At 48.0% G+C, this 13,631-nt stretch overlaps 1 protein-coding gene across 1 annotated transcript; it reads left to right on the forward strand.

Moving 5' to 3' along the window:
- Positions 1–1,933: 1,933 nt before the first annotated feature.
- LOC104519111 (stearoyl-CoA desaturase 5) lies at positions 1,934–13,430 on the forward strand (the record flags this gene model as incomplete). Its single annotated transcript, XM_010165770.2, has 5 exons — positions 1,934–2,075; positions 4,766–4,896; positions 9,342–9,547; positions 12,445–12,677; positions 13,240–13,430. Coding segments are annotated over 5 exons (903 nt in total), but the record flags the coding sequence as incomplete, so codon positions are not given.
- Positions 13,431–13,631: the final 201 nt, after the last annotated feature.

Genomic DNA, 13,631 nt, shown 5'->3' on the forward strand with positions numbered 1-13,631 from the left:
AGTCTGATTTTAATTTATTCTGCGAAGGAAAGGTTGAGACCTATCTTTACATGTCAAATATTTGTCATCTTGGCTATTTATACACTGGGAATTAGTGACTGAGTAGTATTTTCAGGCACCCTAATTCCTGTAAGAGCCACAGCAGTCCGATATCGCTGCACAGTGCATTTCCCTGACAGGGTTTGTTTCTGCCTTGGTCACCAAACTCCTGAGTAATTTTTTGTTTGTTTGTTTCTGGGGATGTTTCAACCCTCAGGATTTATATTAGGAAAATTCTTGCCGTTGCAATTCCTCCTCTGCAAAGCCAAAAAATAGGCACGTTGCGTGGGTGTGAGCCCCAGCCATTTTAGCTTGATTACTGCAGTAGTGGCTGGAGCTGGTAAGTCCCTGGAGGGCTGGAGAGGGCAGGAGGATGGAGTTTGTGGTCGTGGCCCTGGGAAAACACCATTTGATCGGGGCAGCACATTTCTGGGAGGCTTTGAGGGTATTTCCTCAGCCTGGCACTCATTCTTGGTTGGCCTTTCTGCCTCTCCACTTGCTGAGCTGCACAGGTGAGAGACAGCTTACTGCCAACCGTGGCTGAAGGGAGAGCCGGACGTGCCAGCTGCCCACTGTCCAACAGGCATCCCACTCCCTTTGCTGGGACACCTCACCAGTCCATCCCTGTCCTCAAATACAGCTCAGCTTGCCTGCTCGTGGCTGATGGCTGGAGGGATGCTGCCTGCGAGGCCACCCATGCAGCAAAAAGACTCCTGCAGAAATATTTCAGATAAATCCTCCTCCCATTTGTAGCTCAGGGCTTCCTGGGAAGTATCAGTTGGGAATGATGCTGGAGGTGCTGTTCAAAGGTATGGACCCAGGGTGGCATGTAGACCCTAAGGCAGGCCCCAGACTCTCAAAATACTGTTGTTCATTCTGCTGCAATGCTGGTGATATGGAGTGGGCTGAATGAAAGGGTCTCTGGTAAGCTGAGCTCTGTAAGAGCTGAATGAAGCATCAAGTGGCATAAACCCCTTGTATTCAGTGCAGCTCTTCCACATGGTCTGTATGTTACCTACCACTCAGCCTCTCTCTTGCACTGGACAGAGAAGGAGAGTGGAATCAGCCCTAATGTTGCATATGTCTTGTTCTATCCACTTATCTTTAATTCTGCTTTTAAACAATCACAGAATCACAGAACGGTTGGGGTTGGAAGGGACCTCTGAAGATCATCTAGTCCAACCCCCCTGCCAGAGCAGGTTCACATAGAGCAGGCTGCACAGGATCATGTCCAGGTGGGTTTTTAGTATCTTCAGAGAAGGAGACTCCACAACCTCTCTGGGCAGCCAGTGCTCTGGCACCCACAAAGTAAAGATCTTCCTCATCTTCAGGTGGAACTTCCTGTGTTCCAGTTTGTGCCTGTTGCCCCTTGTCCTGTTTCTCTGCACCACTGAAAAGAGTCTGGCCCCATCCTCTCAACACCCGCCCTTTAGTTATTGATAAGCATTGATAAGCTCCCCTCAGTCTGCTCTTCTCCAGGCTAAACAGACCCAGGTCTCTCAGCCTTTCCTCATCAGAGAGATGCTCTAGTTCCTTCATCTTCTTTGTAGCTCTCCACTGGACTCTCTTCAGTGTTTCCTGGTCTTTCTTGAACTGGGGAGCCCAGAACTGGACACAGGACTCCAGATGTGGCCTCACTAGTGCACAGTAGTGAGGGAGGAGAACTTCCCTTGACCTGCTGGTCAGTCTTCTGAATGTACCTCAGGAGACCATTGGCCTTCTTGGCCACGAGGGCACATTGCTGGCTCATGGTTCACTTGCTGTCCACCAGCACTCCCAGGTCCTTCTCCACAGAGCTGCTTTCCAGCAGGCCAATCCCCAACCTGTACTGGTGCCTGGGGTTATCCCTCCCCAGGTGCAGGACTCGCCACTTGCCTTTGTTGAACTTCACTAGGTTCCTTCCCACCCAGCTGTCCAGTCTGTCCAGGTCACGCTGGATGGCAGCATGGCCTTCCAGTCTGTCAGCCTCTCCTCCCAGTTTTGTATCGTCAGCAAACTTGCTGAGGATATATCCTGTCCCTCCATTCAGGTCACTGGTGAGTATGTTGAACAAGACTGGACCCAGTACTGACCCCTGGGGACACCACTAGGTACAGGCTTCCAACTAGACTCCGCACCTCAATCATGATTCAGATGGATGGATGCCTTGAGAAGCACTTGATCAACTAAATGATCTGTTGCTTTGAAGTGGGAGCAAAGCCCCTCTTTGTGCTTTAAGGAAGCAAAGAGGCTGCTGAAGCCGGGAGATTTCAGCCCCTGTGACTAGCATAAGGTTAACGAGCCATAAAGCCTACGGACGATATGTTACTGTAATGATTCAGGACTGTAAGTGTAATATTTTTATGTTAGCTGGGTAATGTCAGTGTTCTGTGTGTCACAGATCTGTTCCCACAATGACAGTCATTTGAGCGCTTTAGAAGGCTTTATTTAGTGATGTTTCTGCGCAGCTCAACATCACTTACAGAAAATGACGGGTTAGGTTTTCCCCAGTTTCATAGAAGTCCAAGTCTTTACACTGACAAGGCATGTGCAAGAACTGCAGCAGAGACTGGAGTGTGAGTTGTTGAGGCGTCAGCATTTATACTCACCTGAGAGTAATCTGTAAAATTCAACAAAATCTCTAAATAATGTGCAGAGAGAATGAATGATTCTCAGTTCATTTCTCTACCAGCAGAAATCTGAATTTGGCGATAGACTTCAGCACACTGGACTTAACTGAACAGATGAACCTTTTCTGGGAGTAGCTTGAACACTGCAGCCTGCTGCAAAGGAGAACTTGCAGCCTCTTCCATGACAGTGTCCAAAGTGGGTTTGAGAGATGTGTCATCCTTACCAGGACTATTCTGACTCCCTTTGTCTGTTGCATTTTGCGAGAAAGGCTTTGGTTTGCTGGGCAGGAGATGACAGGAATTTGGGCCGCGTCCATGATGAGAAACAGTTTGGGTAAATCTGGTTTTGATGGTTCTGTCGGTGGAGTGGTTAAGGTCCAGTTACTTCGTCAGTCCACAGCAGTGACAATCAACATGAACTATGATTCCTGTTATTTTACCAAATATCTTTCTATTCTATTTTCTCTTAAATGCTGTAATTTCAAGCACTGTGAGTTGGGAGTTGATAGAGGGACAGAGCAGGCAACCACTTATATATACATGTTTTTGTTTTCTTTTTTGCAAAGATAGATGTTTTACATTACATACTGGGAAAAGCTGATTGTGAATTCCTTTCTAGTCACTGTATGTCTAGCAGAGTTCCCTGCTGGACAGACTGTTGTATAGATACAAGCAGAAAAACCCCTTTTGGGCATAGGGTTTTCCCTTTTTGTTCCAGTAACTCTGTTGAAATGTTTGAAATAGCTTGTTTTAACCAAAACATCCCTGTGTGCATAGGGTGGTGGGGAGTCCTGACTGAACAGCATATCACTTCAGACCAAGCAAACTCATTTGAGGTTATCCAGTAATGTTCTAATTGTTTGAATCCACTCTTGTTTTAATTTTACATTTGTTAAATGAGCCTGTACTCTTTAGGCACAGTATGAGAAATCAACACCTACGGGAGGGGAGACATAAGAGTCTTGTATATCATGACAGCTGGGTAGCTTGAATGTGAGTAGTTTTAAGTGGCCCAGTTCATTTGGGACGTATGTCATACTTTCCTCCTAGCTGTTCCCGTTTTCCCTCCAGTCTGTCTCCAAAAGGAGAGTTTAACCAGCTGGAGCATGTGTGAGCCTGGCCCCTGCTGAAAGGAGAACCAGAGATGTACAGAATCACAGAATTACCTCAATTGGAAAAGACCTTGAAGATCATTGAGTCCAGTCATTAACCTCACACTGACAAGTCCCTGATTAGACCATGTCATGTTGACTAAACCAATCTAAACTTCCCTTGGCACAACCTGAGGCTATTTCCCCTCATCCTGTCACTTGCTACTTGGTTGAACAGACTGACCCCACACCTCTCCACACCCTCCTTTTGTACCAAAGCTGTGATGGTGGTCAGTAGGAGTGTTGTTTTAAGCACGGGTGTTACACTGCAGGACATGTGTTTGGGCTGTGTGTCTAGCCTGGAGCCAATGTGGTAAGGAACAGACCAGCTCCCAGGTTGTGTTGCCCATCTGAAAAAAATTCTCAAAACAAGTTTGCTTGGCCAATTTTTTTAATTAAGGGAAGGAAAAGCAGTTCCTGAAACTGAGAGAGATGGGGAATGTTCCAATTTCTGGCACATTTTTATTACCAAGTCCTAAGCTCCTGATGATAAGAGAAGTTTTTATTGTGGAAACTCTGACACAACTCATATCTTTAGGGCTGGCACATGATGCTCTTAAACTGGCTGACAGATCAGACTTGAGCAAAGACCTGTTGAGGAGGCTGCTGGTGTCCTGTTAGAAGAGTTGTTGCTACTCTTCTGATACAAGTGGTGAACTTTCACTCTACTGTACTTGGCAAAGGCACGCTGTGGCGAACATGGAATGGCACAGTGCTTCAGTGCTGCCACACTCTCCTGAACAGTGCACTGACTGAATGGCAAGGACTGGGAAGTGGGGTGATGTGTCCTGGAGCCACGGGGCAGAGGTGGGCTGAGAACCTTACCTCCTGTCTGCCCAGCCTCATCTGCTGAGTGACTCTGCAGGCAAGGGCAAGGATTGTAGGATTGTCTTTGCATCAAGGAAAGCCAAAAATAATGTCAGTTGGCCCCTGGCACATCCTGTGTTTTGTTTTTGTGTCTTTCAGCATATTTCTGTTTCCTGATGGCAGCCCTGGGCGTGACGGCTGGTGCACATCGCCTGTGGAGCCACCGTTCCTACAAAGCCAAGCTGCCTTTGCGGATCTTTCTGGCTGCAGCTAACTCCATGGCTTTCCAGGTGGGATTGTGGTTGCCCAGCCAGATTCTTGGCCTCCAGGCAGCCTTCTGTCCTGTGCAGGAATCCCCACAGCTTAGAGACAGCAAAAGAAAAACAAAAAAATGTTGGCAGAAAGACATTTGCTGATAACACACTTGAGGGATGCAGAGCCCCTCTCACCACCAATGTGGCAGTACACATTAGACAGTCCAGGAGCCCAAGGACCAAGTTGAATGTGCCCAGATCAGGGGCTCAGCACCCCAGCATCCCATCTGTGGCACAGATCAGGCCCCACGCTTCACAGGACAATGTGGAAATTTTTATAAGGGTCGACTTGATGCAAATATATCTGTGTAATCGAGTCTGTGTCCATCCATGCAGCTCAAGGTTTGTGATGTGCCCAGGAAGGAGAGCAGGCACGCTTTCACAGTCGTCATTTATCTTTGTTTTATGCAGCACTTTTCACCAGTAAAATCCAAATGCATTTGCAAAGCAGTGTGTTACTAGCTCTGTACTTACTGATAGGCAATCTTAGACCTCAGAAATGTTTGTGTAACACCCAGCTGGTGGTAGGAGTTAGACCAGAAGCAGGATCTTCTTGGTGTGAATTTAATTACTCCTCTGGCTGTTCAAGTCAGAAATATGAACCTGTACTAAGATTAAACGTACCGAGCTTGGCTGCTGTTACCCCTCATGGCACCAAGTACCTCATGTTTGCTGTGCCTTGAGTTTCCAGCTTTTTCCCTTCACTCCATTTGGTTGACTTCTCATTGATGTACCTTGACAGAAGATGAAAAGAGTCCCTTTATCCAATTCTATACTGTTCATTTATCCTTTTTGATTTATCTTTTTTTTTTAAGGTGGAAAGAATTAATCTTATTAATCCCTCTAGGCATTACAAAGAACACTGCTTTTGCTTGAATATGGGAATGTGTCCATTGGACTATAACCTTCCTTTATTCTGAGCCATATTCCAGCTGCTTTGTGCTGCTCAGTTCCTTGCAGAGCTTTACAAGCCCTTTGCTCCTCATGTTAAACAACTGGTTTGAGTTTTGAGAAGCCCCTGGTGCTGTCCTCTTGATTTACTGCTGATTTTATCTTTTGTAAGTATTTTAAATGGACGTGTCAAGCTGGTTGCAGTGAGTCTGCACGTTGAGATTCCCTTGCGTTCTGCTCCCCTGTTGCTATGGATTTTGCTCTCAGCTGCGTTGGCCTCATCGCTGCTTTTGGCTGGGGACATGGTGTAATTCTGAGTCAGGGAAGTACTTCAAAGTAGTTCTAAGCCACCTTTGTGCCCTTTATCTTGGTAATAAAATCACAAAATCATATAATCATAGAATGGTTTGGGTTGGAAGTGATTTTTCAAGTTCATCTATCCCAACCCCCCTGCCATGAGCAGGGACACCTTCCACTAGACTAGGTTACTCAAAGCCTCATCCAACCTGGCCTTGAACACTTCCAGGGAGGGGGTATCTGCAACTTCTCTTGGAACCTGGACCAGTGTCTGACCACCCTCACAGGAAATAATTTCTTCCTCATATCGCATCTAAATTTACTCTCATCCAGTTTATAACTATCGCCCCTTGTCCTGTCACTCCCTGCCTTTGTCAAAAGTCCCTCCCCAGTCTTCCTGGAGCCCCTTCAGGTACTGGGAGGCCGCTAGAAGATCTCCCTGGAGCCTTCTCTTCTCCAGGCTGAACAGCCCCAACTCTCAGCCTGTCCTCACAGCAGAGCTGTTCCATCCCTCTGATCATTTTTGTGGCCTCCTCTGGACTCACTCCAGTAGGTCCATGTCCTTCCTGTGCTGAGGGCCCCAGAACTGGAGGCAGCACTGCAGGTGGGGTCTCACCAGAGCAGATTAGGGGGGCAGAATCCCCTCCCTCGACCTGCTGCCCACGTTTCTCTTGATGCAGCCCAGGACACAGTTGGCCTTTTGGGCTGCAAGTGTGCATTGCTGGCTTGTGTTGAGCTTCAAATCCACCAGCACCCCAAGTCCTTCTCTGCAGGGCTGCTCTCCATCCCTTCATCCCCCAGCCTGTATTGATACTGGGGATTACCCCAGCCCAGATGCAGGTGAAAGGCCAAACCACCCACTCCTAAGCTGGAAACATGCTTCTAATTACCATGACATCCATTGCCTGCTAATGGCTGTTTTCTCCACCACAAGCAGACAGCGAATGAGTTTCCAGGTCCATCTCCCTCACGTTGGCTTTGGGAGTAAGAGGTAGCATTGGAGATACCTACAGGATCCCTGGATGCTGAGTGTTGAAGAAATATTCAGACTTCCTGAAGGTCAGGGGCAACTCCTCTGAAGAGTTTTAACTTGGTGCTGCATGGGCTGTGATGTGCTGTGCTTCCTCTGAAACAGCATCAGATGCAGCTGGTTTTGCCCTCTTGCCCAGTGTTATTTTGTAGGACTGGAGGATGCTGAGCTGTGTTTCTTCTCTCCATCGAGAGTGAAGCTCTCACGATTTTGCAAGATTCTGCTTCTTGCTGTCACATGTCTGTTTCAGTAATAGGTAATACCTGGCTTATGTCTACTTGGTTGGGACGTGCTGGTGTCTCCTCAGCTAACTGCATTGTCCTGTTGCTCCTGGCCAGCTCTGAAATAAGTTCAGCTGAGGTTGCGTGGTGAGCTTTTGCACACAGCAACAGGAGTTGTGTGGAACTGAGGTTGTTACAGAGCCCAATTTATTGTCATGTTTCAATCTCCAGGTTTATTAAGGGACCTGCTAATGAAACCTCACATCTGCATCATTGTCACAGCACGATGCTGTCGCTCGCTGCTTTGGAAGGGATTTCACACTCCTGTGTTTACTTGATCAAGAGTGATGCATTCCTGAAAAAATATTTGCTATTAATACACTCAGAGCATATTTACACATGCTGCACTCCACTTCTTGGTGTGTTTATTGCCAACACTTCTGGCCTCTGGCCTTTATTTCCTCTTAACCTTTGTGGTTTTTAATTAGATGCAATTCAGTTGTTTCACAGCTTCCTAACCCTTTCATCTGGGAATCCTATTTTTTGCCAGCCCTGCAGATATTTGCTGTGGTATGAAAAGGCAAGTTAATTTGTCACAGTATCATTGCTTTGACCTGGTTATCTGCTGTCCCACAAATAATTTTATCAAGTGCTCTTGTGACAAAGTGATCAATAATCTTGGCGTTTTCCAGCCTTCTGAAACCACTTGAAGCAGTGCAGAAGCTTTCATTCCCTTTGATTTCTCTGTAGGAAAAAATAAGATGGCAGCAAGGTGAAGACCTCCCCTTGTCCTCACTGAGGAGTTTGGTCACTTCCTTTGCTTCACTTGGTTTACTTTGTTCCCTTGTGCAATGAATGGGGTAGTTAAGGTGTGACATACTGGGGTGCTGGTACGGGGCTGATCACAGAATCACAGAATGGCCTCGATTGGAAAAGACCTTTAAGATCATGGAGTCCAATCATTAACCTCACACTGACAAGTCCCCGTCTAAACCATGTCCCTCAGCACTATGGCTACAAGATTCTTAAATCCCTCGAGGGATGGGCACCTTCCATTAGAGCAGGTTGCTCAAAGCCTCATCCAATCTGGCCTTGAATGCTTCCAGGAAGGGGGAAGCCACAGCTTCTCTGGGCAACCTGGGACAGTGTCACCATCCTCACAGGAAAGAATTTCTTCCAGGCCTAATCTAAATCTACCTTCTTTTGGTTTAAAACTGTTACCCTTCATCCTACCACAACACTCTTTAATAAAGAGTCCCTGCCCATCTTTCCTGTAGGCCCCCTTCAGCTACTGGAAGGCTCTGCTCTCGTACACATCCCCGCAGACAGAGCAGTCATTTAAATGGAGGTGCTGGTTTTACTGTGGAAGGTGCATCCCTCTGAAAGGCTGAGAAAGTTCAGCTCCTGTTCAGGTCAGGAAAAGGCACTTGTAGTGTTCCACAAGCTCTGTCCAGTTTTCAGCACTGGAGGCCATCAGTGGTAACCAGCTGCCACCAGGTTAGGAAAAGGATGCTAGAACTGCGTGCCCCTGAACAGTAGTGTCCTGAAAATAAATATGCAAGCTCCCCCGTGGCAGGATCATAAAAGAACAATGTAAACATGTATGTACCTGGTCCCTCCAGCCCACTGTCCATCCTTGGACAGTGAATATCCATGGAGAACACAGGACCAGGGCAGACCGATGATGGCAACTCCCAAGAGGCTGTTGGCTTCCAGCCATCTCCAGCCCTGGGATGTGTCCAATCTGTGTCACCAGTTCCCAGAGCACGTCCCATTCTGTGTGGGCACTGGCAGGAGCAGTGTGATGGGCTGTCTGTCTGCAAAGCTGGGGTCCCTCAGGATGCCTTTAGTCTAGAACCCTTTTTTTGAGGAGCATCAGAGAGGAGCTTGTTTCTGTTACTGTGTGGGGAAGGAACTGGAGGTGGTACTGCTGAAGCAGTGCCCAGCCTCTCTCCTCTCACCACGATGTGCTTTCTGTGCAGAACGACATCTACGAGTGGAGCCGAGACCACCGTGTGCACCACAAGTACTCAGAGACGGACGCAGACCCACACAACGCCCGCCGTGGCTTCTTCTTCTCCCACATAGGCTGGCTGTTTGTGCGCAAGCACCGGGACGTCATCGAGAAGGGGAGGAAACTGGATTTCACTGACCTGCTGGATGACCCTGTCGTCAGGTTCCAAAGAAAGTAAGCGGGAGCCATGGGCCCTCACGTGAGGTGGGGTGGTTGTCTGGTGGTTGTTCGTTCCTTATTTTTATCTGTTCCTTTTCTCCCCCAAGACATCCCTGCCACCTTGATTGCAGGCATTAGGACTGCTGTCCCTCTGGCCCCTACTGTTGCCTCGTGGCTAATGATTGCTGACTGTCCTTGAAGGCTCTGCTGCACAAGCAGCGAGCCCTGTCCTTGTCCCTCTACTTTTCTAAAAAGCCAGGGCTGGCTGTGAAAACAGCCACAGCAGAAGTTTGCCTTCTCTTTTGATCCTTGGAGCAAACGCTGTAATCACTAACTGCCTTAATGCAGAAATGCACATTTCACTCTGCAAATTCATCTTTGGCACCTGTGGGCCAGCACAGACCAAGCACTTCCTCTCCCAAGACTGTCATTCTTCACAGGATTAATAATCCCCCTTGAGAATCAGCACAGACCTGGTTCAGTTGGCTACACACTCTGCAAGAGGTGGAAATTGAGCAACATGCTTTGTCCTCTATGTGAGTACCTGTATTTTAGGCACAAGATGACTGTCTCTGCCTGCAAGCATTTGGTCCAGGTACTTTGATAAACCACTGAAGCTCATTTCTGAGTGTTTTATGGGTGAGGGGAGCAGTCTGTTGAGTCCAGAAATCAGTTTCTTTTTTTGCATTAGAGAAATCCCTGCACTGGCAGATTATGGAAGAGCCCCAGGAGTGTGGGGAATTCACTGCCCTCCACATATTGTTGCTTTTACTGGTTCCTCAGTTGGCAGTGCCCTGTTTGCAAAGGCTCAGTTGCAGTTTGCTGCAGCTCCTCTTGGTTGTGTTATTCCCTTTCCAAGACAACAGCATCTCACAAGAAGCAGGCTCTACTGCTTTGGTTATGCTGCAAATGGTGTGTAATGAAGAAGTAGGTTTTCTGCAGGGAAGTTATGTCTTAGCAAATGTCTCTGCTCTGGATTTGAATTTAGGACTTTGGATTTTACCTTCCCTTATCTGGGAAGAAAAAATCAGGTTTCTGCTTTTCATAAGGCTGAAATGTTGGCGTTTTTGACAGCATGGAAAACCTGACAGGTCAGATCAGTAAGAATCATAATAAACTCTTCTTTGTCATGTTTCATTTTAAAGCCAGATTGTTAGCTTTGCTGAATTTAGTGGTACTGATTAGCTGTGGATGAGATATCACTCAATCAATTGAAAAACCACATCACTTCAGCTGAAATGACTGTACTGCTCCAGGTGTGACTGACAGCAAAATTTACCCTCTGTGAATAGCAGTAATCCTGCAAGTGATGCGAAAGAGGCTCACAGGTGAAGTGTCTTCATGACCAGGTTTTCATGTGGGGAAAGCAGCACTGTTCCCCAAGCAAGTATTGAGCCATTGGTTCCTCTCAACTCCAGGTAAGGGGATTTCTCATTCCAAGGTGGATGTTTCAGTTAAAGGGATACAGAGAAAATGTAGCCAGGTGCTCGTTCAGATGTGAGATCTCATGTCTTCATCAAAGACTTCAGTCTGGGCTTCTTGCATCTCACAGAATGGTTTTAATTGGTGCCTGATAACCTGTTTTCATATTTTATTTTATTTTCCTGGGGTGGGAGAAGCTTTGAGCTTTGAAGGAGCTTTCTGGGCTGGGAAAATACTTTTCTCCTCCAGTTCTACTTAAATCCTGGCCTTGAATTGATGAGGTTTGCAAACCTTATTTACAGCCTCGTTCAGATCAGTCAGATGAGTGGGAAATTGTCTGTTATCTTTGGTGGAGTGATGAATGAGAGCTGTTGCCTGTGAAAAGCCTTGGCTCAGGTAAGTGAAGATAGAGTTCTCTGAGAGAGCTGAAGAGATGCTCTCTTTTCACCATGGTTGGTGTTGTTGGACAGCTGCAGATCTCCTTCTGGAGCCTAGCATGTCAGGCACAGCCTCCAGACAGCAACAAAAAATATCAAACAGATAATTTGCAGGGCAGGATGTTAATTTAGGGTCATAGACTGGTCTGGCTTGGAAGGAACCTTAAAGATCATCCAGTTCCAACCCCGCTGCCATCAGCAGGGACACCTTCCACTAGACCAGGTTGCCCAAAGCCTCATCCACCCTGGCCTTGAACATTTCCTGGGAGGAGCAGCCACAGCTTCTCTGGGCAACCTGGGCCAGTGTCTGGACACCCTCAGAGGAAAGAATTTCTTCCTCATATTTCATCTCAATCTCCCCTCTTCCAGTTTAAAGCTGTTTCCCCTTGTTCTATCACTCCCTGCCCTTGTAAAAAGTCCCTCTCCAGCCTTTCTGTAGCCCCTTCAGGTACTGGAAGGCCGCTGGAAGGTCTCCCTGGAGCCTTCTCTTCTCCAGGCTGAACAGCCCCAACTCTCATAGCCTCAGTGGGGTGCCCGTGGTCTCTCAGCATCTGCTTTGTGTCTGCCACCACTGTTGGATCCCATGGAGCCACAGTGGTAGAGAAAGGAGCTGCTCCTGCCCTGTGATGCAGGTTCCTTTCTGATCTGAGCACGGGGAGAGTCTTTGCTGGCTCTTAGCAGTGAATGTGTTTGTGACACAGCTCCGCCAATGCCACACCAAGCCTCAGGCTTTTCCAGTGCCAGAGGACAACCCTAGGCACAGGGTGTGCAGCCAACTCAGCACTTCCCCAGGTTTAAAGGTGTTCAACTTGGGAAGTTTGCTTTGGGACTGGGTCTCAGCTGTTCAACTCAAGCATTACCTGCTGCTTCAGGGTTTCGGGTTGTCTTGGCATTTTGAATTGCACTTGGAAAAATTATGTCACGACTGTGGATGTCTGAAGTGTTCCCTCCTGCCCCAGGTTTCTGGCAGAGCCATGTCTCCAGAGGTCCAGCTGTATTTCACCCCAGCTGTCACTCGCACCACGGTAATGGTGTCCTTTTCTTTCCCCGCAGGTATTACAAGAGTTCAGTTGTGCTGATGTGCTTTGTGATCCCTACCTTCGTGCCCTGGTACCTCTGGGGAGAGAGTCTGTGGAACGCCTACTTCCTTGCCTCCGTCCTGCGGTACACCATATCCCTCAACGTTGCCTGGCTGGTCAACAGCGCCGCTCACATGTACGGCAACCGCCCTTACGACAAGTACATCAGCCCCAGGCAGAACACCTTTGTCACTCTGGGAGCCATTGGTAAGTGCTGTAGCCCCGGGTAGAGCTTTCCAAACTCAGAGTGACATCCCATCCTGCTTCACCCTGGTTGGGGCTTTGGGTGTTTGCAACTGGACACCACTCAGAGCTGGGGCTTGGAGGAGGCTGGAGCTTGAGCATCCTAGAGGAAGGCTCCCTTGTTCTCCTGAGGGTGTCCACGTTGCAATATTGCCATGTAGTCTCTGGGCAGAGAGGTGTTTGCAGGAGCAATCCTCTCTCCTCAGCAGTCAGCTGAGGACAGCGCAGCAGAAGTTAAGTGACTTCTTACTCAGTTGTGCGTCTCCCCTCTTGAAGCACTTATGGTTTTCTTCTGTCAGCGTAAGGGGTGGGACATGCCCCTTCCTACTGGGGAGGAAAGCCCAAAGCACTGACATGGAGTCTGTTGTGAGTCTGCCCCAGAGGTCTCCCATAGCCAGAGGTAGAGCATAACCTGCACTGAATTCAGGACTTGGGAAACAGACGTTGGGATGTCCCACTCGAGCATGTTCCTAGGTTTGTAAATGTGCCGCTCATGTGGTCTTTAAACTCCCTCTCTGTTTTTCAGGTGAGGGTTTCCACAACTACCACCATACCTTCCCATTCGACTACTCAGCCAGCGAGCTGGGCCTGAAGTTCAACCCCACCACCTGGTTCATTGACTTCATGTTTTGGTTGGGGTTGGTCACTGACCGCAAGCAGGCTCCGAAGGAGATGATCCAGGCTCGCAAGGAAAGGACTGGAGATGGCAGTGCTTGAAAAGTAATGCTTTGCTGTGCCAGCACTGTCGTACACATGGGTGGGTGGGTGGGTGTGTGTGTGTGCACCCTCATGCCTGTGGTGGATTTATTTTCCTGGGGGTAAAATTAGTTTTTTTCAGATCAGTTGGGCCGAATTAATTCCCCAGGAACAGATTTCGGCCTCAGCTTTTTTTCCTTATTAGCTGTCTTATGTCCAAAC

Source organism: Antrostomus carolinensis, unplaced genomic scaffold (assembly GCF_000700745.2).
Source record: "Antrostomus carolinensis isolate BGI_N321 unplaced genomic scaffold, ASM70074v2 scaffold2384, whole genome shotgun sequence".
In the NCBI taxonomy this organism is placed as follows: Eukaryota; Metazoa; Chordata; class Aves; order Caprimulgiformes; family Caprimulgidae; genus Antrostomus; species Antrostomus carolinensis.